Genomic DNA, 23,889 nt, shown 5'->3' on the forward strand with positions numbered 1-23,889 from the left:
TTGGCTTATGTATGTAAAAAAGAAAGGCACACATTTACTGTGGTAGTATTAGTGGTAGCAGGTGTAGTCAAGTGCTGCTACTTCCAGAGGCAAATAAAACCCCTGAGCGCTCATTTGCGTGGGAATTATGAGTACAGGCATCATTGTATCACAGAGAGCAGTGGTTGAGCAGTATGTGAAATGTAGTAGTAGTACGTACAGGTACTCCCTCCCATTCAAGAAAGACAAAAAGATCAGGTGCTCAACTGGTGTCGTGAGTGTCTGTCAGCTTGTGTTGCAAAGAAAATGGATTGTTTTCCCCTCCTTTGCTTCTGTGCTGTTAGGGAATGCTTCATACATGGCCAGAGGTATTGCGTCTGACCTACTTTTGTCTTGAGGAGGGAGGAAATAACATTGCTGTGGGTTAATGTAACCAGGGCAAATTCCTTGCCTCTTTGAAGACAAAGTTAAAAACAAGGAGGTTGGGATTTCAGAATCACAGGATGGCTGAGGTTAGAAGGCACCTCTGGAGGTCATCTAGTCCAACCCATGCTGCTCAAGCAGGGCCACCTAGAGCTGGTTGCCCAGGACTGCATCCAGACAGCTTTTGAGTATCTCCATTGATGGAGACTCCACAACCTCTCTGGGCAGCTTGTTGCAGTGCTCTGTCACCCTCACAGTAAAATCATGTTTTCTGGTGTTCAGAGGGAACCTCCTGTGTTTCAGTTTGTGCCCATTGCCTCTGGTCCTGTCACTGAGCAGAGCCTGGCTCCATCTTCTTTGCACCCTCCCTTCTGGTACTTACATACATTGGTAAGTTCCCATCTGAGCCTTCTCCAAGCTGAATAGTGTCAGCTCTATCGGCCTTTGTTCGTAGGAGACGTGCTCCAGTCCCTTAATAATCTTCATGGCCCTTCATTGCACTCTCTCCAGTATGTCCATGTCTCTCATACCAGGTTGTCCAGCACTGGACCCAGCACTCCAGGTGTGGCCTCACCAGTGCTGAGTAGAGGGAAAGGATCACCTCCCTCAACCTGCTGGCAACACTCCTCCTAATACAGCCCAGGGTACCATTAGTTTTCTTTGCAGCAAGGGCACGTTGGTGCCTCATGTTCAACTTGGTGTCCACCAGGACCCCCAGGTCCTTTCCTAAGGAACGGAAATTTCTAAGCAATGGCAGTTTCATTTGTACTGAAAGGCAGAGTCCTTAATTTCCACCTGAAGAGATGGCAGGCATGTTACTGAGCTCTTCAAGCTATCTGAACAATTTGGGCAAGGAATTTTTTTAAAATAGAGACACATAGGTGTTGCATTCACTATTTCCATAAATGTGCTAAGAAGAGAAAATCTGAAATATAAAGAATAAAAAATTAAATATTAAAAAATGTGTACATTTGACTGGTATGTTCATACAGGAAATTGCATTTAATTGTAAGAAATGAGTTTTTTACTGTGGGGGTGGTCCAATACTGGAGTACAGAAGTTGTCGAGTCTCTGACTTTGTAGATATTCAAACCTGATTGGGCACAATCCTCATCACCCTGCTCTAGCTGATCCCCCTCTGAGCACGGGGTTGGACGACATGATCTCCAGAGGTGCTGTCTGTCCTCAGCTGTTCTGTGATTCTCTGTTGGCCCACTCTACATCGTGGTATGTTTGTACAGAAATTTCTTCTTTTTCAAGCTGTCCACAGTTTTTAAAAATAATATAGATATGGAGAAAATTACAAAGGGCAGCTGCATAGAAACTAGTGCTTTAAAATAACTAAATAATAGCTTGACATTAAAAAGAATGAGAGAAATCTTGTCAGACTGCTAGTTTATGTCTAATTCCCTATAGCCTTTTAATATAAAGACTTGCTATACTGTGTATTTTTACTCCTGTAATTTGTTGTCAGTCTTTGTTTTACTCTCACTTGTTGAACTCATAGAAGTTCAATAAATTTGGTACTTCATTCATGGCTTCACAGGACCCACCAGTATTCAAATACTCTAATGCCACATTACCTCTTTCATTTTCTTACTGTTTAACCTCAATAAACACATTTTTACTCTATTTCCCCAGTTCTGTAGATGGCTGAAGAGTCGCATAAATATTTTCCTTTATGCTGATTTCACGATATATGTACTCAGAGCACTTTCTATGTGTCCCTATTACCACAAATATATACTCAAGGGAATTGCGTGTTAAAAGAGGCCGCCAAAATCTGCCTGAAGTATGTAAGGCAGCTTTTCTGTTTGGTTGAGGGCAAGCATTACCTTGTGAGATTGACCCATCACTTTCAGAGATGTACCATCAGCACTTTCCGTTTAAAGACCTTTTTATTTTTCTAGTGACCATTGTAAGCAACCATGGAAAAAATGTGAAAAATTCAAGTGATACATGAGTAAGTACGTTGTAAAGCTAAAATTCATAGGGTATCAACTTCTATAAATGAGAGGCTATTGGCTTTGAGAAACAAGTGCTGTCTTTCCCACTCTCACCCCTGCCCCGATTTTAAATCCCAGAGAGTGCTAAAAAATATTTGCGGTGGACACTCCAGTGATACTCTCACCTAATGTGAGCTCGCTTTTTTCGGTCGGGCTGGGGGATGTTTTGGGGCTTTGTGACTTGGGAGAATGCTAAAGGATGCAATGGGTTTGGAGAAAAATGGGCAAGCGCAGGAAAGGCTGCTCATTTTTGGAAGACATCATTCCCAGTAAATGAAGAGCATGAATCTATCCTCAGTTTTAGAGAATTGGACCACCTCAGTTTAAACTGTTACTACCTGAGGACTGAGTGCAGTAATACATAAAAACCCTTTCCCCTCACCTGGCTGTAGGAAGTGTAAGGATCTCATATGTTGCTGTATCAGTCCTGGAAGTAGCTTAGTCCAATGACATTGCTATGGCAGTAAGAAGCAGGCATTTTGAAACTGTAATCCTTGCTTTGGGCTTCACTCCTCTGGTATCTCTTTGGTGGGTTATTCAACCTTGACGCTTTGGTTTCCTTCTTGTAGAAGATTGATATTAATACCATTTCTACCTGGAGTGTTCTAGGTTTACTAATTGGCGTGTGGTATTCTCAGGATGTGTAGCTGAATGAAAAAAATTGTGACTTTGAGTGTGTTTGTGCAGAAAGGTCACAGTCAGAAGCATACTATCAAGAACGTCTTTTGATTTCTTTTTACATGTGACTGTATAAGCATAATGTAATAGAATATAGGTTTTAAAATACTGTAATAAATAATTTAAAAATAATTTGTACTGCAAAGTGAAGGCAGTTTCTTGTTTATTGTTTTCTATGGTGAACATCTAAGCATAAAGTAGAGGCATGATTTCCCTGTTTTATTACTATTACTCTTTTTACCATGACCACTAATCAACCTTAATTATACTTTAAATTAATGTTCATGTCCATGCAGTGGGCCTGATTCGTCATGGCTTGCACAGACCTCTGTGTCTCTACACAGTGAGTAGAAGAATGCTGCCAGTTTTGTTTGACAGCACTTTTAGATATGCCCTGCAAAAATTTAGCTGTGTAAACAAGTTGCACGGCTATGGAGAATCAAGTCTAGTAAAAGCTGGATATAGCATTCATAATAGTCTTTGCAGATAAACCTGAACTATAACTTCCGTTGTTATTTTTGCCTAGGAACTGTGAGGATGTGTTATCAACTGAAGACTGCGAAACGTTATACCAGTTTGTTTATACCACACACCGTCCGCTTGCAGTAGCAGCTGGGGAATTCCTTTATAAAAGGTATCTCTGCCTGCCTGCCTGCCTGCATGCCTACTTCTTGCATATTCTCATTTGTTTCAGAATGAAGGTGGATTTTTTTAAGAGGGACATTAAGCATTCATTTTTCTGCTGGAAGTGTGTACCATGAGGGTAGTAGATGTGCTTTCTTCTGCTGAATCAGAAGAGAGATGCCATCTGGGGGTAATCATTTGTTCCCCTGCACAGCCTTGGCACAATGGGCATGAGAAAAGTTGCGAGGACTGAAGCAGAGAACATGAAACGACTGACTGATCCACAGATGCCATGCTATGTTGAGAGCATACCTCCTTTCTTTCTACTTTCTTTTCCTATTGCTTTGCTTCTTACAAGCTAATTCATCACCTGGCATCTGCTGGATTTCCATAGCTTTGGTGATTAATCACAAAAATGGCCTCCTCTTCTCCCTTTGGAAGTTGCCATATACATTGTAAAGGCTTTGAATAATGAGAGATGCAGCAGATTAAAAAGTCCTCCCAATTTTCTGTCAGGTTAATGAAGTACAGGGTTTATCTTCCCCAGGAGTAACTCTTATAAATGGGCTTCTTATAACAATGGTTGCATGAAGTGAATGGAGTTGGCGTGCTAAAAAGAGAAGAAATAAATATTCTGTCTCTACGGCTGAGAGAAATAATTTTGCCTTACAAAGAGGAATGAAAATAAAAATATTTTGGCAAGACTTGTGGGGAAAAATTCAGAAATAATGATGATTTGTGTTTCCATGCATGCAGAATCTCCTCCTAGTTGTCTTTTCCTGTTTAGCTGAATTGCTGATATTCTGGGGTTTGTAGAGCCAAGTCCAACAGAAAGACAAATGGAGATAAATTGCTGTTTTGACGAGTCTTCTATCACATCTGCTAGTCTTACTTAGTCTTTTGTGATGGTCCTAATATTCTGTCATACATCAGGCGTTTTTCCTCTCAGAACGCTGCTGCTTTTTGCCATTGAAGTGATTGCCCTGATAACTTTCCTTTTTCTACCTAGCTTCGCGGTGCAATGTGGACACTTTGACCCCTGTAAACCTCTTCGTTGTTCTTCTTTGCCCAGTTCCTTTCTCCAGCAGTTCTGCCAGTATAGAAATGTTCATTGCAGTGTAATAGAGAAGTTAGTGACACCCTCCTTTCCCTGCTCATACTCCTAAATGTTTTAGTATAAATGCTTATGCTTCCTCTGCTCTGCATCATGCCTGCCCCCCTCCCCACACACTTCTTCTTCATTTGCATGAAATCTCTTCAATGTCTGCATTTTTAACTTAGGTTACTTACTTAGCTGGCATAAATTATACCAACAGAAGCACTTTATGAAAGTATAAGCTTTTACTGACATTGAGTAGTGTGGTCCTGCTCTTAAGCCAAGCCATTTGGACCTTACATTAATCTGTGGGGATGGCCTTCCTGTATTTATTTTGGGATTAGCACTTTTCATGAGTAGTACAGTCACGCTCATTTTGGATAGAGAGAAATGGAAATTGAGCTGTCATATTGTGCTTCATACTTTAGACAGAAGGGGAAGAACCATTTTTCCACTGTATTGGTGGAGTAAATTGCCTCTTATAAATACAAGATACTGTGGTTTCCTTAAGAATCTTCAATTCCAAGATGTATCATGAAGTGAATAATGGTTGGGTAGTAATATCTCTACTTTGTTGTTAAGGTTTAAATTCAGCCTAGGGCAAGCCGCTTTTCAAACATGAGCAAATGCCTATCTCATTATATGTTCAACACTGTGGAATCTGCATCTGTTGTCCAGAAAGCTGGCAAGGTACCTGTGAAACTGTCAGAAATAGTCTGCACCCACAGGCGTAGCGAATCTCTCATGATGGAAAACAATCTAATCTTTTTTCCTTTCCTCTGATAAAAATGTCTAATGTGATCTGGAGTAAATAAGTAGACATTTAGGAGAAATGCAGTCCTTGTGATCTTGACAGAGTTAGTGTTACCTTGGCAAATGAGTATAAGGAGAATGTGGCAGAACTGGACTGACTTCCTTTTCTGTTGGCAGGCTGCTTAGTCATGAGGGAGATGAAGAAGTTCAGCCCAAAGGAGGAGGGAAGTTTGGGGCGAGTACTGACCAGTTGAAAAGATTAATATGTTTTTTCCTGGAGAGTGAGGTGAGGAGAACAGCCTCTGCAGTAAACCTTTTAAATCCAGTGTTGCATGTTTAATCAAGTACTGGCTTCCTTTTGAAAACTATTTCTGGAGCTCTGAAATGTTTGGTGATTGGGATGGTTTCACTCTCTAGGAGGAGTTTTTAATGAAGACATTTCTGTTCTGTTGTATTAAAACTAATTTACAACTGTGCTAATGGAGAGAATCAGTGCTGAAGCAGCTTCTGAAAACAACCGGAAGGACTAATGCCACTGAGTGAGGGGTTTTTGGTATGTGTCTGTGTCTTTCTGCAGCCAGATACAGGTTGCTGTACCATGGCTCTATGCTGACTAAGAACTGCGCAGTTTTACTGAGAGTTTTATCAGCTTAAGGGCTGTACTTCACTATTTGGCTTTTGCAGTGGTGCAGACCTACATCTGGCCAAGGTGTTTCAGGCACAGCAGTTCTGAATCTTTCTGCAAAGCGTTTCACAGAGATTGCTTAAAATGTTGACTCATTTCTAGTCCCAAGGTTGGATTTTCAGTTGTTGTGATCAGCAATATAAAAGCGATACAGAAGCTGGTTTTAAAGAGATTACTTGAATTACAAAGGAAAGGTATCCTAAAAAGAGAAAAGAAAAGCTTTTTTTCCTGCTTTTCCTGCTTTTTCCCCCACTTTCCTGCTTTGTATCAGATTGAAGACAGGGTGTTTAAATGTTGGTTAGCTTCAAACTACATATGTTGGAATACTGTGTGTGAATATATGCGTGAATGAGAAAGCTTTCTAATTGGAAAAAGGGAGAGGAATGTATGAAGCTGTACTTCTTTTAATGATGTTTTTGCTTCTGTAAGCTTGTGTTTTTAATCCCTAGGTACACAAACATGTTGCATATCTCATAGACAGCTTGTGGGACTGGGCAGGCAAGTTCTTGAAGGACTGGGAGTGCATGACCACTCTTCTATTAAAAAATGCTGAAGAAGATGGAGAAGGTGGGTAGGCAGAGAGCTTAATTTTGTCTGAATGAATCTCTTGGTACTGTTTTTCGAACTTTGCCCTCAGCTAGTTTAGGTTCGTTCCATATTGCAGTACCCTTTGATCCCAAATTGTGGTCCCTGAGGATCACAAAGCAGATGCAGCTCAATGCACTGCCAATGTGGTATTTATATCAACATATTTGTTTTATTCAGTATTCTGTATTTATGTAATGTTAGTTTAGAAACTTCTCGAGAATACTTGCATAATTAAGCCAGAGTGCTTATGTAGCGTCCGCTTTTTTGCATGTTTGTCCAAAACTTAATAATCTAAAAGTATTAATTGATTGAAGTGCAATATTGTTGGGCTGTTGTTGATGCCTGAAAAGAATATGAGTGTTAAGTTCATTGACATCTAACCCTCCAGAGAATTAGTCTTTTGTAGAATTATTTTAAAGTGAACTTAAATAAGTCTTTAAGGTCCCTTCCAATCCAATCCATTCTGTGATTCTGTGAATAGTTGTTGTAGTAGAACTGGAGGTGGTTGTGTGATTGAAATCAAAGTTTGTAGACCCAGTGAGTTAAAGCATAAAGTACTCAAAGAAGCAGGTTTGTCCTAAAAGAGGTAGTAGGCAGTAGGAGCAGGCCTCATTAAAACTCCCTGTGTTTTTGGGAGCCCAACTGCCCTAAAAAGTTTAGCCATGAGAGGAGTAATTGGTTTTGTGTTCAGTAAATGTAGAAAATAACTTTCTTCAAATGAAATCAAACAGTCTCTAGGTGTTTATTTAGCAACACTGCGTCTTTCTTTCTGTAGTGTCCTTCCACAGTTGCTCAGATAAATGAGTAGGCTTTACATTAGCTGTTGCTGCATCTTCATTTTTCTTTTGTGTGATGCTGAAAGGAAACTGATTTACTTACAGCACTGAGTGATGCCCATGAAAGTGCTCTCATTGAAATTATCCTCGCAACGGTTAGAGAAGCAGCTGAAGGTCATCCTCCAGTGGGCAGAGGTGCAGCCAAAAAAGTCAGTGCATCTTAGTCTTATTTATTGTCCTCTAATCACATTCTCTTTGCCTTATGTGCTTTACCAGACAGCATGTTCCTAGTGGTAGGTATATCTTGGGAAATAAAATGGCTAATTTTTATGAAATGACACAGTGCCTTTTGACCTCTAGATCTTGTTAGTAGTGGATGTTGAAGGAGATGAGCATTAGAGGAAAGCCAGTTGAAGCATGCTGTTGACAAATTGTGGGCATTTTATCCATGAGATGTAGCTGTTCAGTGATTTGCATCTAATTTAAGGTTAATAAAAAAATAAAAAAGCATCTGGTTGCCTCCATGGAAAAGTATCTTTATCTTAGCTTGATATGCTTTAAAGAAAGGCATGTGGGTTAACCTGGGGTTACATGTAGAATTCCACTCAAATCTAGGAGATTTCATAATTGAAACAAAACGCTTTACCTGCAGATTCTGTCAGTAAAAGAGAAGAAAATACAATTGGAAGATTGTACCAAAATTACTGAACACTTTATTATGGCACTTCCTCAGCTCTTGGCAAAGGTAACTAACAGCTGCTCTGTGAATGCATGTTAAATATTTCATTAAAATTCCCGCAGTGTACTCATATCCTGTTTTTTCTCTGCAGTATTCAACAGATGCACAAAAAGTGGCAAATCTTCTGCAGATTCCTCAGTATTATGATTTAGAGATTTACAGTACGGGACATCTAAAGAAGGTGAATAGGAATTGGGATAGTTGGTTCTGTGGAATGTATTAAATTTATGTGACAATGTACAGAGTTTAGTGGGACTTAGCACAAGTAGGAGACTGTTGAAATATAAAGAAATGGTCTCATACCTTGAGGAAAGTGGTCTTATTTTTGATTTGGGGCTGCCAAAGAAAAGCCGTAGTTCTCGTCTGTTCTGATATGCTGTGACTGGCCCTCCTGGGTAATGATTTGTGGTTTCATGTGGTAGGCCTGGCCCTGGGTTTTTCATTGTTGGGTGGAGAGAGGGTGGGTTATGCCATGTGTCTAAGCTGGTATCTCCCACGAGTTTACTACAGAATAGGTTTCATTCTCCTTGAAGACCACTCCCAGCTGCTGAGGAGTGATACTAACTGAAAGATAAGAATGGAGATATTATATCTGCTGATGGGAGAGGGATGGTCAGAAACGGATAGATGAAATCCTTGAAATAGCTTAATGTATTCTTAAGCAGGGATGTTTGCAGGGAGGTGCTGTTAGGCGAACACTCCTATGTTAATTACAGCACAAAACATTAACTGGAAGAGAGGGAGTCAGCACAGTGGCAGAAATTATCTCCTCTCAGTAAGAGTGAAGATGCCAGTTGCTGACATGATCTGAAACATTCTCCGTCCTCTGCTGCTGAGGGAGACAACTTCCATTGTTTGGAGATACACTTGTCCTTTGGAAAAGCATTTTTTATTTCCTACCTTTCCTATTTTTATGTAGTGACAAATGTGTATTGCTAAAGTAGTTAAACTTGAAGCAGTTGCTTCATGCCTTAGGAAGATTCAGAGACAATAATAATGAAAAAGAGATATAAAAGTTGTATCCTCTAATCCTGCCCCTCTGCTCCTTAGACTGGCATTTTTTTCATGTTGGTTGTATGACCTATAGAGATATATGGACCTAGTGAAATGTATCTGAAGCATAAGTGGATTTTTGTACAATTTACCTGTAATACCCCTTTTATCACCTGCAGCATTTGGACGCTTTGCTGAGAGAGGTAAAAGACATTGTGGCCAAACACTCTGACATGTCTGTCCTTGAGGCTTCCTCCAGGACTTATTATAGCCTCTGCAGTGAAGAAATTCCTATCTATAGCCAGGTGGATAGTGCCCGAACCCAACTGATAGATGAATTGATGGGACAGCTTAACCAGCTACTAGATGGCTTCTGGCAAAAGGTGAGTGTGACTCATTGTGGAGATAAACAGACTGTTTCCCTATGAAAAAAGAAGACAAAAGAATTAAGGGGGATATGGAACTATTCTTTGCCTGCTGTTTCTGCTTGAGGAGAGTAGAGTTTTCAAAGGTGGATTTGTGCCTTGTAGTCCACACCACCAACAGGGCATTTTATGTCTCCTGTGTCTTCTGGACCACATCTCCGTAGTTGCTGCATAGTTGTACCATTACTGTGCCAAAAATACTATGTGCAAGATCAGCTAATAAGTGCTGTGGATCTATAGGTGATGAGACTGTTCCCAAAAAGGTATAGTTCTGTACTTCTGCATACTGGACTGTGTACAAGATGTCCTTTGTGCTGCCACTTGGGCTGTAGAGGTAGTACTAGGAAAAAAAAACGAAAACCCAGACCAGCAGTCTGTAATGCAAATTGTATAGCTTTGGGGTCTCTGAAATGATGACTTTCCCCTTGAAGGAGGACTGCAGAGTCTCCCTCAAAGTTTTTCATTAGTTCTAAAAAGCAGAAACAGCTGGTGGTGATATGAATAGCTTGCTGGCTGAACTGAACAACAGAAGCCCGCAGCTGATCTGATCAACTGTGCCGTCATGAAACAGGTGTCATGCCATGGTATGAGAGTTAACACTGGCAGGTTTTTATTGGACACTGGGATATTGTAAAATGTGTCAAGCCAAAAAATCCCCTAACCTCAGATTAGATTTATTTTGTTGGTCTTAAATAGATATCTATGTCAATGTGGGAGAATGTGTACTTATGAGAAACAAGATAAGTGCTAGACCAGGGATTCTTCAACTCCTTCGTAGTATGATCCATATCTAAATAAAGAGATTTTCTCCTGGAACCCCTCCCTTCTAATTCCTGGTTGTATATACTGTCTCCCATAATCACGTAGTATACTTGTGGAAACTACAGCAGTTGCATCTATGGGAAAGTATTTAATATATTTTTAGCTATCTTTGAATGTGATCTGGCAGCTGGAAGCAAGGAGAGTCAGCACCATGTGAACAGTTAGCTTTCCAGAGATCTGTAACAACTGTGTGAGGGACCATGAATGGCCTGTGAGTCTGAGGGTTAGCACTTCTGTGGTAGCCTAATTGCTAGTTTTTACTCTATGTTAGCAGTACTGTAGTCTAGGGAGGCTGCTGTGAGTTTATTAATGACAGGGGCATTTCCTTATACAAAATTTCTGTGCAGTCAGTGTGTTGTTTTCTTTTTACTGTAGAGGAAGAGATGAGTAGCATGGTTAAAGTTGAAGGGACTGGTGAGGGCTGGAGGAGAGTGATTCAAGCTTGTGGGTTGGTTGGGAAGAGAACATAGCAGTTGCCTTGCCCTGCACTGGCTAATTCCTTTCTCTTTTCCAAACTTTCATAATTTAGGAAGAAGGATTTTGTACAGATGCAGGAGAAATTTCCCGGATGCACTCTGCTTTGAGAAGAGTAGCAGCTTTTCATAAGTGAGATGTTTATTTACGCAATTTACTTTCCCTTATACCTAACAGGTGCAAAGTGAGAATTGCTCTTGTTTGTTGGGTTTGATAAGATTTTTCACAAGAGAATGAAAATGATCCCTGTGAAAGGTGCTGCAAGGTTTAGTTTCTTCTTAACAGAACCGTGGTTTTGGATATGGAGTTCTTTTTGGACTCATTGCTGAGGTTGCAGCATCAGCCTTAATGTGGCTGAGAAGCGTGTGCCTCCCTCCTAGCTGGATGCTTTCGCACTGCCTTACTGTCAACACTGGTGGTCAGTCTGAAGAGGGTATAGTGAATACAGGCTTTTTTTCCCAGCAGATGTAATCTGCTTTGTTTGTTTCAGTTTATTTGATCTTCTTTCGTTAAAAGATGGATTTCTCAAAAGCTTGGTTCTCCAGGGATTGTTCACCAAATAAATTATCATGCAAGATAGTAGAGGGTGGGGGCGTTGGTCCTTCTTGTCAGTGTGTCTTTTACCTGTCCTGCATGCTAGGGCTGCTCTGTTTTTGCAAAGAGAAATCGAGTTGCGAACACTCAAGAGTATTAGAAACAGTCTTTTAAAGAGGGATGGGGAGATTGTTCTTCAGACCTTTTTAGGCACTTAGCGTCGATAGAGTAGAGGAAAAGGTACAGAGCTCAAGCTTCTTTTTCCTTTCCTCATGGCACTGCAGTTTTGTGGTAGGAATGCAGACTGTAAAGCTGTGGACTAAAGGTTGCAGCGTTAGATTGTGAAAAATTCAATTTCATTTCCCCCCCCCCCCTTATAATTGATAATTAGTTGTTTAACGTTATTGATGTGCATCAGATGAAGGCAAAAATAAGGTACATTTAACACCTGTTTGGTCAGGTGAGGTTTCATTTCTTGCTTAGTGTATCATTGTTTCTTTTTCACTTGCAGTGCCCATGATCTCACAAAGTGGAATCTGTATGACAAGACTTTAAGGTTGCTGGTGTTTGAAATGGAACATGGGAGCTTGCCTGTTCTGGTGAGTTGTTGATATTTAACATTGAAAGAGGTTTTTCTTGTTGAAAGCAGGAAGATTAGGAAATATTAAATAACCTTATGTACCAAGGTCCTATGAGGCAGGAAGATACTGTTTCCATTTCTCAATCTGTGAGACTGAGGTTGTCTTTGGTATAACGTTATTGGAATTGGTAAATTCATGCCATAGATTTGTTCATTTTGGAGATTGTCCGAAACTATGATAATCAGCTGACGTCTGGATTGATCCTTTGCAATGCTCAGTACTTCCCATTGATTGCACAGTCTTGCTCTCAGTACCTATGAAATCGTTGGGACTGTGAGGAGCCCCTCATAGATTGCCTGTAACCAGAAACTGGAATACTTTGGACATGTTGCTTGCAGATTGACCCTTGGTGAAGATGGTTTGTAATTACTAGTTGTCTCAACTGCAGCCTTTTGGTTGTCTGGTTGCCTCAACTCAGACATTGGCTGTGCCAAGATGGAGGTGTACATCATGGGATTACAAGGTCATGAACGTTAATCAGCCCCTGTTTTCAGAGAAGAACTTGAGGTAATTTGGGAAGAGGTGAAATATAGTTGAATAGAGACAGCCTGCAGCCGGTGGGTAGAGGCGGACTCCTTTAGATGGCTCATCGGAGCACCAGTGTGTGGCTTGTGCTCTGAATTGCCCTCTGGAGGAGTCTGCCTTTAACCAAAGACTGCAGAGAAATCCTGAGAAGCTAAGCTAAAGTTAGCTTCTGTGAGCACTCTTTTTAGTACATAGTTACTTTCCATTGAACTTATCAAGATGTCAGAGTTCTGCGGAAGCAGCGCCTTAGTAATGAAGTTTCTCAGGAGGCAACGTTTGCTTCTATGTAAACCTATTAAGTTTATTTTGAGGGTCTAGGTACTTTACAGTGCAGAAATGGTCACGCAAGCAGCACGCAGAATGTTAGGCTCAGATGCTTTTAGTCTAAGCTTTTTGCTGTTGAGCCTTTCATGTAAATAAAAGACATGTGTTTTTATTTGCAGATGATCCTGCCAGCTCTCCAGTGCACGTATTTTTCTCTCCTGTGGCAGCTAGCTGCAGTTTCAGAAAATTCTCCCAAGGTTGGCCACTCCATGTGATTTTGAAACCCAGAGTTGTGCTTCTAGAAGTTTCAGTTGCTTTTCTGTTCTCAGATGGCCAGAAAAAACCCAAGCTTTTTAAGAAGATAATTTGTGTGTTTTCTTGAGGAAGATGAATTGAGTTGTGGCATTTTCTCTCTGTGTTACCCTCTTTTTTTGAAAAGTGTTTATGCTTTTTAAGTCTGCAAGAGAATAAGTGAACAATGGTTCACCTCTGTTTTTGCTGCAAAACATGTGGGTCTTGGGTCTTGATGGAGATAAGGAACTTGCTCCACTGCCAAACAGTTTGTTGTTTTCTTGTTTTAAGCAACAAAGAATATTCAGTGAAAACTCCAGAAAGTCTTGTTGCTTTGCTTTGTTTTTATTTTCTTCATTTACTTACATATTTCTGGTAGGAATTTTGACAAAAGTGGTAATTTTCTCATCAGCTGACTATTTACTTTCTTAACTGATTTTATAGAGTGCTGAGCTGTGGCAGGTGTTTCAGAAGACAGTCTAGTTTAAAGTGCCGGAGAGGAAAACCCTTTTATGCTTTGGTTCATGTGTGAATGTGTACCTGTGTGGCTCCTCTTTGTGCCGGTTTCTGACTACCCGGAGTGCTGCTGCTTCTGTCATTCCGTCCCCTTCCCCTGGTGCTCCTGTGTGTACCGAACAGGACGCTGACACGGCCATTTGTTTTGCGTGAGAAATGCTAGCTGGGAGGTTACCCGTTTGGTGACTGATTCACTATCTATTCCCGTCCCGTTCCATTCCTGTGTGAATGTCCGCATCTCTCACTCCTCTAATATGTTCTGCCTTTCGGTCCAGACGTGGTTAGCTTGACTGATAATGGGGCAGCACGTTTTTCAATTTGGCCTTTCGTATGGAAGCAGATTTTGATTGGAAGCACAATGTCGCAGCCCACTCTGCAGGGACAAATCTGGGTGTTGGCAGAGAGAGAAGTTCCAAGAGCAAAAAAGAACATTTCCTGGACAACAGCTCTAGGACTGTTTCTTACCCTCTCCTCCTCCCCCAGTAGCGATAAGACAATGTTTTGCCTCCCCCTCTGCTTCTTCTCAGCATGCCCTGGGATAGATCCCCTTTCTTCTAAAGATACAGTTGCATAGCATGAAATCCAGCCTTCCTGTAAGGGCGTTCCTCTTCTATTGAATGCTCAAAGCTCAGTGCAGTGCAACAGCTGGGACCTGGTGAAGGATCAGAAAGTCTCTTATGTGGCTGCGGGCAAATCAAATAGTCTGTCTTGCTGGATTCATCTTAACAAATAGAATCAAAGAATCATTCAGGTTGGAAAAGACCTTTGAGATCATCAAGTCCAACCGTCGACCCTACTTTACCAAGTACAGCCCTAAACCGTATCTCCAAGCATCACATCTAAAGGACCTTTAAACACATTGAGGGATGGTGACTCAACCACGGGCGGCCTGTTCCAATGTCTGACAACGCTTTCAGTGAAAACATCTTTCCTAATGCCGAGCCTGATAAACAGAGGTGTCTTAAGTTTCTGAGTGCCAAAGTTAGCAGTGTAGTTAAACTGCGTTCCCTCGGTAGTCAATAGAGGGAGAAAGAAGAGCAACTCCAGAAGGCAGTTCACATTGAAAACTAGGTGGGATGGATCAGAGTTTTTATGACACTACTTCCATCTCTAAAGTGGAAATCATTGTCACTGCTTTAGAAGGATAAGCTGAAGTGAATAAAGCAATACGTGCCATTAGAGCTGCCCATGCTACAGATAGAGAAAGAGTGAGTTTGTGACTTGCTGTATACCAGTAGCCTCAGCCAGTGTGACAGAGGCACATGTCTTAACTAGTATTTGTCGCATTTCTGCACCAGAGTGGGAGGAAAGTATATATTTTTATGGATTGACCTTTCTATCCCAGATATTGTGCCTCAAAACAAGACATGGATTTAAAGTTGTTCATTGCTAGTATGCTGTGGCTACTGTGAGATGTCAGCTTCTTTCATAAAGTCATCAGCTGTCCTGTCTTAAATGAATAATATCAGTGGAAGAAAGATGCAACTGTTGTTTGTTCTGTAATTCTCTATTGAATCATAGTCCCTAACATACTTGTTTTGTCACTTTTCCTAAATACCTTTTTAGGAGACTTTTTTTGCACTAAGAAGAGAGCTGAGACGTTTCAGTCAGATTTGCACGTGCTTCCTCCACCATAAGGAAAAAGATGTCAGAGAAAAGGTTTGTGTTTCTCTATCACTTAACTGGCATTCATGCTCAGTCCTCTTTTAAATGCCTGCCTTTCTTTTCATACTAGTATTTCCTTCTACTGATTTTTGCTGGGTTTTTGTCTCTTAGCAGAGAAGTAACTCCTTAAAAAAAGCAATCTTCAATTGTTTATTTTAAAGGAAAATTAAAGTTATGTTAGTTAAAATGCTACAAAAGCATAGCTATGTGTCTGCATGGGTCCATCTGCAGAATCAAGGCCTGAATCTGAATGACTCAATTTGCCAGCCGATAGTCATTGTGTTTTCTGATTAGGATGATCAGTGTACTTGTTGCTATCATTGCTTTATTAAGCCTTGCTATGAATATTCCTTAAAAAAATAAAAAAAATGGGAAAATGGAGAAAATGTCCAGTGATTCACGTGTTAAAAAAGAGATGTTTTAGCGTATTAACAGCTCTTCTTCCTTCCCATGGAAGGTTGAAGTCTTTAGTGGTGTTCATGCATGATATTTGTATACGCTGTATCCTAAGGTACAAGTTCTGGAAGGGCTTAGCTGTGGCATTTTACCATATGTTGGAGCTGACAGAAATCTTTACCTTGCAAGGAAGAAGTGGGATAGAAGCTAGATTGTGACTTGTGGCGTTTGATGGAGATACGAAGTGGAGTTGGCATGAAAAGTAACATGCTCTCTAAATCCTTCTTCGGCTTTGTTTGCTTGATACAGGCCTTCATGATACTCTGTGACTGGTTGCTGATTTTGAGTCATCAGGATTCAAATAATAACAAAGAAGCAGTCGGACTTCTAGATTATCTTCCTAGCACATTACTTCAGGAAAAACTGCTTTTGTTTATCCAGGAACATGTTTTCATGGAGGAAGAAGCGGAAAGCAAAGGTTAGACATCTTCATCACTGGAGAAACAGTCTACCACTTTTGCTGTCACTTGTCGTCTGCACTGAACGTATCAGGGAAAAGGGCTTCTCTTTTTTCTCTCTTTTTTTTTTTGATTTGGCCCCTTTACAAACAAAGTGACTGACCTGTTATTCACTGATCTGTATCCACTGTGGATCAACCACAGGAAATAGCTGCCGATTTACTTGTAGGATGGAAAGGGCTGATGTAATGCAGGGATGGGTAAGAACGTGAAAGTATTTGGTAGACTGCCTTTGGTGGTACAGATGATGGTGTTAGAGGAAGGCCTCGTGGTGTTACAGTGTGACTCTGGCAATGCATGGACACTACTAAGCCATCAGAGTGGAGAACTAGTGGATTTTGATTTTGGGGGTGCGGGGCAGATTTAGTGGGAAATAGTATTTGTTGCTCTGCTGCCTTTTTCAAACACATTCAGATGCCGTATTGAGGCTGTTACTGTGAAGGCTGGCTTCTTTTGGGATTGTTTTGAAAATAGATTGTTAGTTCATTGTGGTTTTGAGGCTGAGATCAAATGTCACAGAACCAAGCATTGTTCTAGGTTACTGTGTCAAACTCTCGTCCTTCAGCAGTTCAGGGGAGTTCTGTGCTCAGTTTTGGGCACCTCACTTCTTCAGGTCACCGCGCGTGTTCAAGAAGTGATGAGCCTAAATGGCGACAGGGAGAAGGTGGAAGAGAATCCTCATTGGTAAAAGTAGAGATACAATGGAAAAGATTGCTCAAGTTGGTTGTAGTATCCCAGCCGTGGGAGTTTTTGAAGCAATGTATGTTTCAGGTTGCGTATGTTGTATGTCTGAAACTGATAGAATTGTTTAGGTTTAGGTGGCCTGAGATCTGTTCCAAACCTATTTTGTATGATGCTTTCAGTTTCTGATTCGTCACCACAAAGGATCCTTGTCATCCCATTGTAGATTTCTTCCTGAGTGAGTGATGATATTGTCATGCTATGGGTGTGCTTGTCTGTACGCACAGCTGGCAGCTGCTCCATTTTAGTTTTAACTCTAATTTGCAGATACTTCTGATCAGTCACTTGCCTTATGTTTGTTTCCAGGCCCACGGTTGTGCTAGAAGCAGAAACAGCCCACATCACAATTACAGGTCAAAAACTGAAGCCTTTTGGCAGTTGCTAGTTTACATTCACAGCAGGAAAGAGTGTGTCTCAGCTCTCCTGCTGCAAGAGGCTCTCCCAAAGCACCTTCGTAGCCATGTTGGAAGACTCTTAAGAGTATTTGTTTCCCACAAGTTATCCAGCTAGTAATTAACCCATGTTCCAGAGACTTAATATGTTCTTAATGATATGAAATGTCTTTTTTCTTGCACTCTTGTTGATAACCACTTGGAGAGTTTCATCTGAGCTTTTCTCTTGTTGTCTGTGTATGGCAGCTTTTGTAGGGTTTCTGATGAGTTTTCTCAGCATCTGTGCTATTCTAGGGAAAAAGTATTGTTGCAATTTGTCTGGTCTCTTCCATTTGGTGTGTTTGTGCTATTTATTCTGCACTCTGTTTGGTTCTGTTCTGTAGCTGTGAGCAGTATTGTACAAGGAGATTCTACTAGTAGAAATGCGAAAGCCCTATGAAGATCACAGTAGAAGACTGTGGAAATAACTCGTTTTCACTGTCATCAGCTGCAAGCTTTGAAATGGAAATAAACCTGTGTTTTCTGATATACACAGGAATGAGCGCCAGCATCTGTTGCTTAGCGTGCTGACTGAACAGCTGAGTCTGTGCTATTTGGATGAAAGTTGATCATTAAAATTGAGATACCTTGAATAAAGTAGTAGAACAAAGCTTCAACGCTTTTGTTTCCCTAGACCTGACAGAAGAGGAGGAGAGAAAGGATGAAAGTTGCAAACTTGACGACTTGCACAAAAAGCGAAGTCTTCTTGCAGCGTATTGCAAGTTAATAGTGTATAATGTGGTAGAGATGACTGCGGCTGCTGAGATCTATAAGTATTATGTGAAGGTAATGTTTTAGATAAGGTTGCTTTGCCTATCAGTGCATTTTAGTTTCTGAAAGTGACTCCAGTGTTTGTGAAAGGTGTGGGGTTTATGGTATATAGCTCAGAATCCTTGTATCATCACAAAAGGGCTATAAAATCAAGCAAGAATGGGACAAATCTCTCCTCTTTGCTCTGCAAAGGTACCTCACCTTCAGACAAACTAACTGAGAATTGAGCAGAGGGTACATCTGTCTGAACATCTGCTTCTCAGCTTCTCCTGAGAGGCCATTGCAGAGAAGCAGTTCGTGGCTCGGAGAGTGTTTTAACTATAGTGATTCTCACACTGAAGCAGTCAACTTACTTCATACAGCTCACACAGTCCATATGCAGATGGCCTAGTTTTCACATGAATCTTGGTGTCCAGACAACTGGTAGAGCTTCAGCCACTCTGAAGTGGGTTTTAGGAGGGCTGAGAACAGCACAGAGTGGGCAGTTTCCTTGAGTCAGCTAACAGGGCTTTGGAAATACCTGAATATGGATCTTGTTCTTTACTTCATTTGGCCTAAGGCAAGCACTGGTTAAATACAGAAAACTCTCTGTTTCTCTCCCGAGGAGGCTTTATTCTTTTGTTGTAATACATACTTAACAGTTTCAGTGTAACTTTAATCCTCATATTACTCTTAAAGGAGCATACCATTGCTTTACATATGAAGTAATAGAAAAAGTCCAGTTTTCATCTTTTAGCCTGGGTGTTCTGCTGTTGGGAGTGTTTTATGAAGTTCTCGTGTCACATGAACACAGTCAAGTGTTTTGTGTACTCCCAGTGCTGAAGAAGAGGAATGATAATTCTCATTTGTTTTATTGCTGTTAATAGACCTACAATGATTTTGGAGACATAATTAAAGAAACGTTAAGCAAGACGAGGCACAATAACAAAATTCAGAGTGCCAAGACACTGATTCTCTGTCTGCAGCAGGTAAGGTTAAGATTAAAGCAAGAGGCTAGGGGCTCTCATGACAGCTGTATTCATATTGAAGGTTTTTACCGACCTTGCCGTAATTACTCAAATTAGTTTAAAAAGCTAGTGGAAGAAATCGTTTGCTTGCCTGTACTTTCTATGTGTATGTAGTTTCTGCATGTCATAATTAAAACTCCCTTCAGATCATTACACCTGTTTTAAAATGTAATTTTGTGCGTGATTTCTTTGTCTTGGTCTCGTTTTTAATCTTCACATGCCTAGTGTGTTAGGCCTGATGTGGGATTACAGAGTGTTTCTTGGTACATGGTAGGTGTCTCTTAACAAAGGTTAAGGATGTTATTCTGTGTTTCACAGACTACCTCAACTCCTATTGAATTTGAGGAACCACAAATGTATCCGTGGCTGGCCAGCTCTAATCCCCAGCATTTTCGTTATCTTTTTCGGGAAGAAAGTGGGTCGCAGCTCTTCTGAAGGGTCTCAGTTGGTGGGGCTTGCAGCTGCTGACTGATGAGGCCGGTTAGCTATTTTAGCAGCTGCTTTTGCCAGCTCTGCCCATGACCAGAGCTGCTTCTAGCTCAGGGTCGTGCTGTAAGCCACAGAGCAGGCTCCTCCCGGGGGTACTGATACATGAGCTTTGCTTATTTCACACGCATTGCCAGGGGCTTAGATCTCTGAACTAGCCCCTGAAATCTGATCTTAGATGAGGCTAAGCAGCATTTGGCTACATATATTCTGCTGACATAGTCAGGACTTTGTGTTTAGGTATCACATAGACAGCAGGCCCTTTTTGGCCTTTGCTTGACCTTGAAAGTTAACAGGTTGAGGAGAACAAGCTACCTCCGTGTTCTGTTAGGAAAAAAACCCCACAAGACAGTTAATTGGGCTCGAGACAGGCTTTTGACCCAGCCTCACTGTCAGAAATTGGACTAAGGTGCTGCCAAACTTGCTGCTTTGTATCTGCATTCTGAAATTCTGAAAGCCTCTCAGGCAAATTAGGCCTCTGGGGCTTGATTCAGAAGTCCCAACAGGAGATGGGGTCAGTGCAGCCATCCTCTTCGGAAGGTGGTTCTCTGTTTATGCACATCATTTTGTTTATTTTTATTTTTTAGTTTCTGCCTATCTCTTAAGCAAACAGGGTCCTTTCTGTCAGTTCCTTGTCATCGTTCCAGCCGTGTGCTTCTGAAGCACATGACTTACCTGCTCTTCTGTCTGTGTAAGATAGCTGTTGCTTGCTGTGCATGTCTCTGTGTCCTCCTGGTGCTTTGTTTGCCAGTAGGATTACATGTAGTTGCTTCTCTGAGGCTTCTTTTGCAGCTGTTTCAGACACATGCAGAAAACCAAGACAGCAGGAGCCGTGTGGACTTCTCCTCTGCTTCCTTCACAAATATGAAAGAACTTGCTCGTCGCTTTTCACTCACGTTTGGCTGGGACCAAGTGAAATCTAGAGAATCTGTAGCCATGATACACAAGTATGTGCCAAGTAACATCACTTTGTCCGTGCTCATTGCTTTTGTTAGTTGTCTGTTTTATTACTCTGTTCTTTTTTTTTTTTTTCTTCCAATAGGGAAGGGATTGAATTTGCTTTTCAAGGAGCTACTGGAGTAGATGGAAAATGCTTGCCTCCTAACTTGAGCTTTCTGTTAATCATCAGTGAATTTTCCAACAAGCTGCTAAAGCCAGACAAAAGACTAGTGTAAGTTAAGTCCTTGTACACTGTCATACACAGTTTGTGTTTTGTGTATCGCTGTACATGGGACACTTGACCTTCAGTGTTGCACACGTTGCTCAAGGGCTTTTCAGAGAACCTTTGAAATCAATCTGCCCCTGGAGCTGTTAGTTCGAGAGACACTTGTTGAGTTTTGTAGTAGTAATTGTTTCAGATTGTATATGCAGTGTGCGTTCTGGATCTTTTTTAGACATAGTTATGTCCACATATGGCAATTCTTCTAAAGGAAAGACAATGTTAATTTGGTGGAAGATATTTGACTGGCTAGTGGAGTGGCAGGAATGCTTTTCTGAACAGAAACGTAGAGCAGAAAAGATTGAGGAAGAGATAGTGCCTGGATCACTGTTTTGAAATGATCTAATTCCACAGCTTCAGGACTCAATTACATGAGTTCCATGGAATCTTTTTGGAATAGAAATATGCATGACACTATTCATAATGTGGATATTTAAATTCAAGAATTTGCTATTTACAGGGGAATATGCCCTGATTCAGTTAGGCCTGTGCTTCACAGTCATTTAAATATTTACATTATAAGAAAGATAGCCTTATTTTGGCATCATGGGGCATTATGCATCTGAACAGAGAGATGTATGATTATGTCTCTTATTCCCTTCTTCACTTGCCTCAACTCCAGTCATTTTTGAGAAGGAGGTAATGTTCTTCCTTGTGTTTGACCTTTGTCATTACTTCCCCAGTCAGTTCTGCTTATTTTGGATCTGGATCTCTGCACTTCAGACTTCTGTTTGCAGATACTGTAAAAACTGTTGCGATATATCTATCAGGTATTTGAAGACATGGGAATGTAAGACGAAACATTAAGACACATCCGCCTTTTTGAATTTCTGAGAAAATTACTCCAATACCTGACAGGAAAAGTTCCACTTTGGAGAAGTCGGCAGAAATGGAAAAAACCCCCAACCATCATCTCCTGCTGAGTCCTGTGTAACTTGTTTGCTCCGATGTCACTTTGTCTTAAATTGGAGGTTAACTTCCATGGGGATCACCAACTAGTTCTTATATAACAAAGGTCAAGAGTGGTAAAATGTCTACTTTCCTATTACTTTATATGACAAATACAATTTATTAATACTTGCCAGCTACCCAGACAATATATTTTAAAATTCAAACCCAAAATGCAAAATACAGAAGAAAAGTATTTGACATATATGTATTGTAACCCCTGGTAAATATGAAGTGGATAATCTATGGGTAGTGATAACTTCCCTTTCTATTCTTGCGTTTTTCTTGAAGAGAATCTTTGAGCTCTATGACTGGAATTGGTTTTCATAGAATCACAGATTCACGGAAGGATTTGGGTTGGAAGGGACCTTACAGACCACCTAGTTCCAATCCCTCTGCCATGGGCAGGGACACCTTCCACCAGACCAAGTTGCTCCAAGCCCCATCCAGCCTGGCCTTGAACACTGCCAGGGAGGGGGCAGCCACAGCTGCTCTGGGCAACCTGTGCCAGTGCCTCACCACCCTCACAGTGAAGAATTTCTTCCTTACATGTAATCTAAATCTCCCCACCTTCCCTGTAGGCCCCCTTTAAGCACTGGAAGGCCGCTATAAGGTCCCCCCGGAGCCTTCTCTTCTCCAGGCTGAACAACCCCAGCTCTCTCAGCCTGTCCTCACAGGGGAGGTGCTCCAGTCTGTACAGTTTCTATATAACTCCATCCACATTGTCTGGATTTTAAAGAGCTGTTATCATCTGTGTGGTGACACTTGTGCAATAAGAAGATTGCTATTAATCCATCCTTGAAAAACTTTGTCATTTCGTTTATCTCCAAGGAGTAATTTCTCATTAAACACAAGGAAAATGTTTCATCATTGACGTGGGCAGATTTAAAGCTAAATCCTGACAATTTTTTTCCTAGGGCTATATTTAACTTCTTCCAGAAGTATATTCCTGAATGTATTAGATACATTCAGGTAGGTTTATTCATTGAAAAACTTTTGTGTGGGAAATACAGAACCTAGCAGGGAATACACTTTGACTTCAGCTCTTACTGCTTTGGACCTTTCCAGTGCTGCTGGGAACAAATGGGAAACAATAAAATTCACAAGGGGGGAAATTGCAATTTTATCCACAACTACATCCAGACTATGTTTCTAGAGTAACAGTTTCTATTCTGGGAGGCCTAAAATGCCTTGCAGGGGCTGGAGATTATATTTCCTCTTAGAAATATTTAGGTTTAGCTCCGTCATAAATTACTGGATGGAATGTTTTAGGTCAACATGAACTTTTAGAAATAAACATCTGGTTATTTTCATTTTTATTATTAATCATAGAATTGATGTTCATGTCTGTACATTAACATATGTGAATGTACCTGTAACAGATGAGATACAGAATATGGGCATTTGTTAGAAAGGAGCGTATTTCAACACCATCAAAGTATATAGATTTTAACGTCCTCCCCTGTAATTGGCCAGCCTGTAGCAGTAAAATATCTGACTTGTCAATTGCTCTGTGCCACAAAATGCACACAAGAAATGAATTATTGAATAACAAGCAGCATGAATGGCCTGATTCCTGAATCGGTAGGAGTCTTTCTGTTGACATTGATAGCAGTTGGATTAGACCCTAAAACAGTAGTTAGTTACAATACATGCTTGTTTGAAACCAACAAATTCCATTACCAGGGTTTCTTGATCCCTGGAGCCCCCAGAGTCCAGGACTCTAATTGTTTCGGAGTCGACGCTTGCCCTAACCTCCTCCCAGCACCGGTTTTCTTGTTTTGCAAAGCGCATGAAATGTCTGATATTTTCCAGGCCACACTGCTAATCAAAGAAAGAATAATATACTATACAGGCTGGTGTTAAAACTGTCAG

At 40.9% G+C, this 23,889-nt stretch overlaps 1 protein-coding gene across 1 annotated transcript in view; it reads left to right on the forward strand.

The window, feature by feature from the left end:
* LOC104340453 (cohesin subunit SA-2) overlaps positions 1 to 23,889 on the forward strand; it is a 66,283-nt gene that overhangs the window by 36,353 nt on the left and 6,041 nt on the right. Inside the window, exons 13-28 of the mRNA XM_086473919.1 lie at positions 3,613 to 3,720; positions 5,737 to 5,845; positions 6,694 to 6,811; positions 7,714 to 7,817; positions 8,261 to 8,353; positions 8,439 to 8,528; positions 9,520 to 9,723; positions 11,117 to 11,193; positions 12,107 to 12,194; positions 13,205 to 13,282; positions 15,399 to 15,491; positions 16,203 to 16,371; positions 18,218 to 18,369; positions 19,221 to 19,322; positions 20,640 to 20,794; positions 20,890 to 21,018. Of these exons, the coding sequence (XP_086330045.1) occupies positions 3,613 to 3,720; positions 5,737 to 5,845; positions 6,694 to 6,811; positions 7,714 to 7,817; positions 8,261 to 8,353; positions 8,439 to 8,528; positions 9,520 to 9,723; positions 11,117 to 11,193; positions 12,107 to 12,194; positions 13,205 to 13,282; positions 15,399 to 15,491; positions 16,203 to 16,371; positions 18,218 to 18,369; positions 19,221 to 19,322; positions 20,640 to 20,794; positions 20,890 to 21,018 (1,869 nt within the window). The remainder of the gene's footprint in view (positions 1 to 3,612; positions 3,721 to 5,736; positions 5,846 to 6,693; positions 6,812 to 7,713; positions 7,818 to 8,260; positions 8,354 to 8,438; positions 8,529 to 9,519; positions 9,724 to 11,116; positions 11,194 to 12,106; positions 12,195 to 13,204; positions 13,283 to 15,398; positions 15,492 to 16,202; positions 16,372 to 18,217; positions 18,370 to 19,220; positions 19,323 to 20,639; positions 20,795 to 20,889; positions 21,019 to 23,889) is intronic.

Source organism: Leptosomus discolor, chromosome 1 (genome assembly GCF_034619465.1).
Source record: "Leptosomus discolor isolate bLepDis1 chromosome 1, bLepDis1.hap2, whole genome shotgun sequence".
Lineage (NCBI taxonomy): Eukaryota > Metazoa > Chordata > Aves > Leptosomiformes > Leptosomidae > Leptosomus > Leptosomus discolor.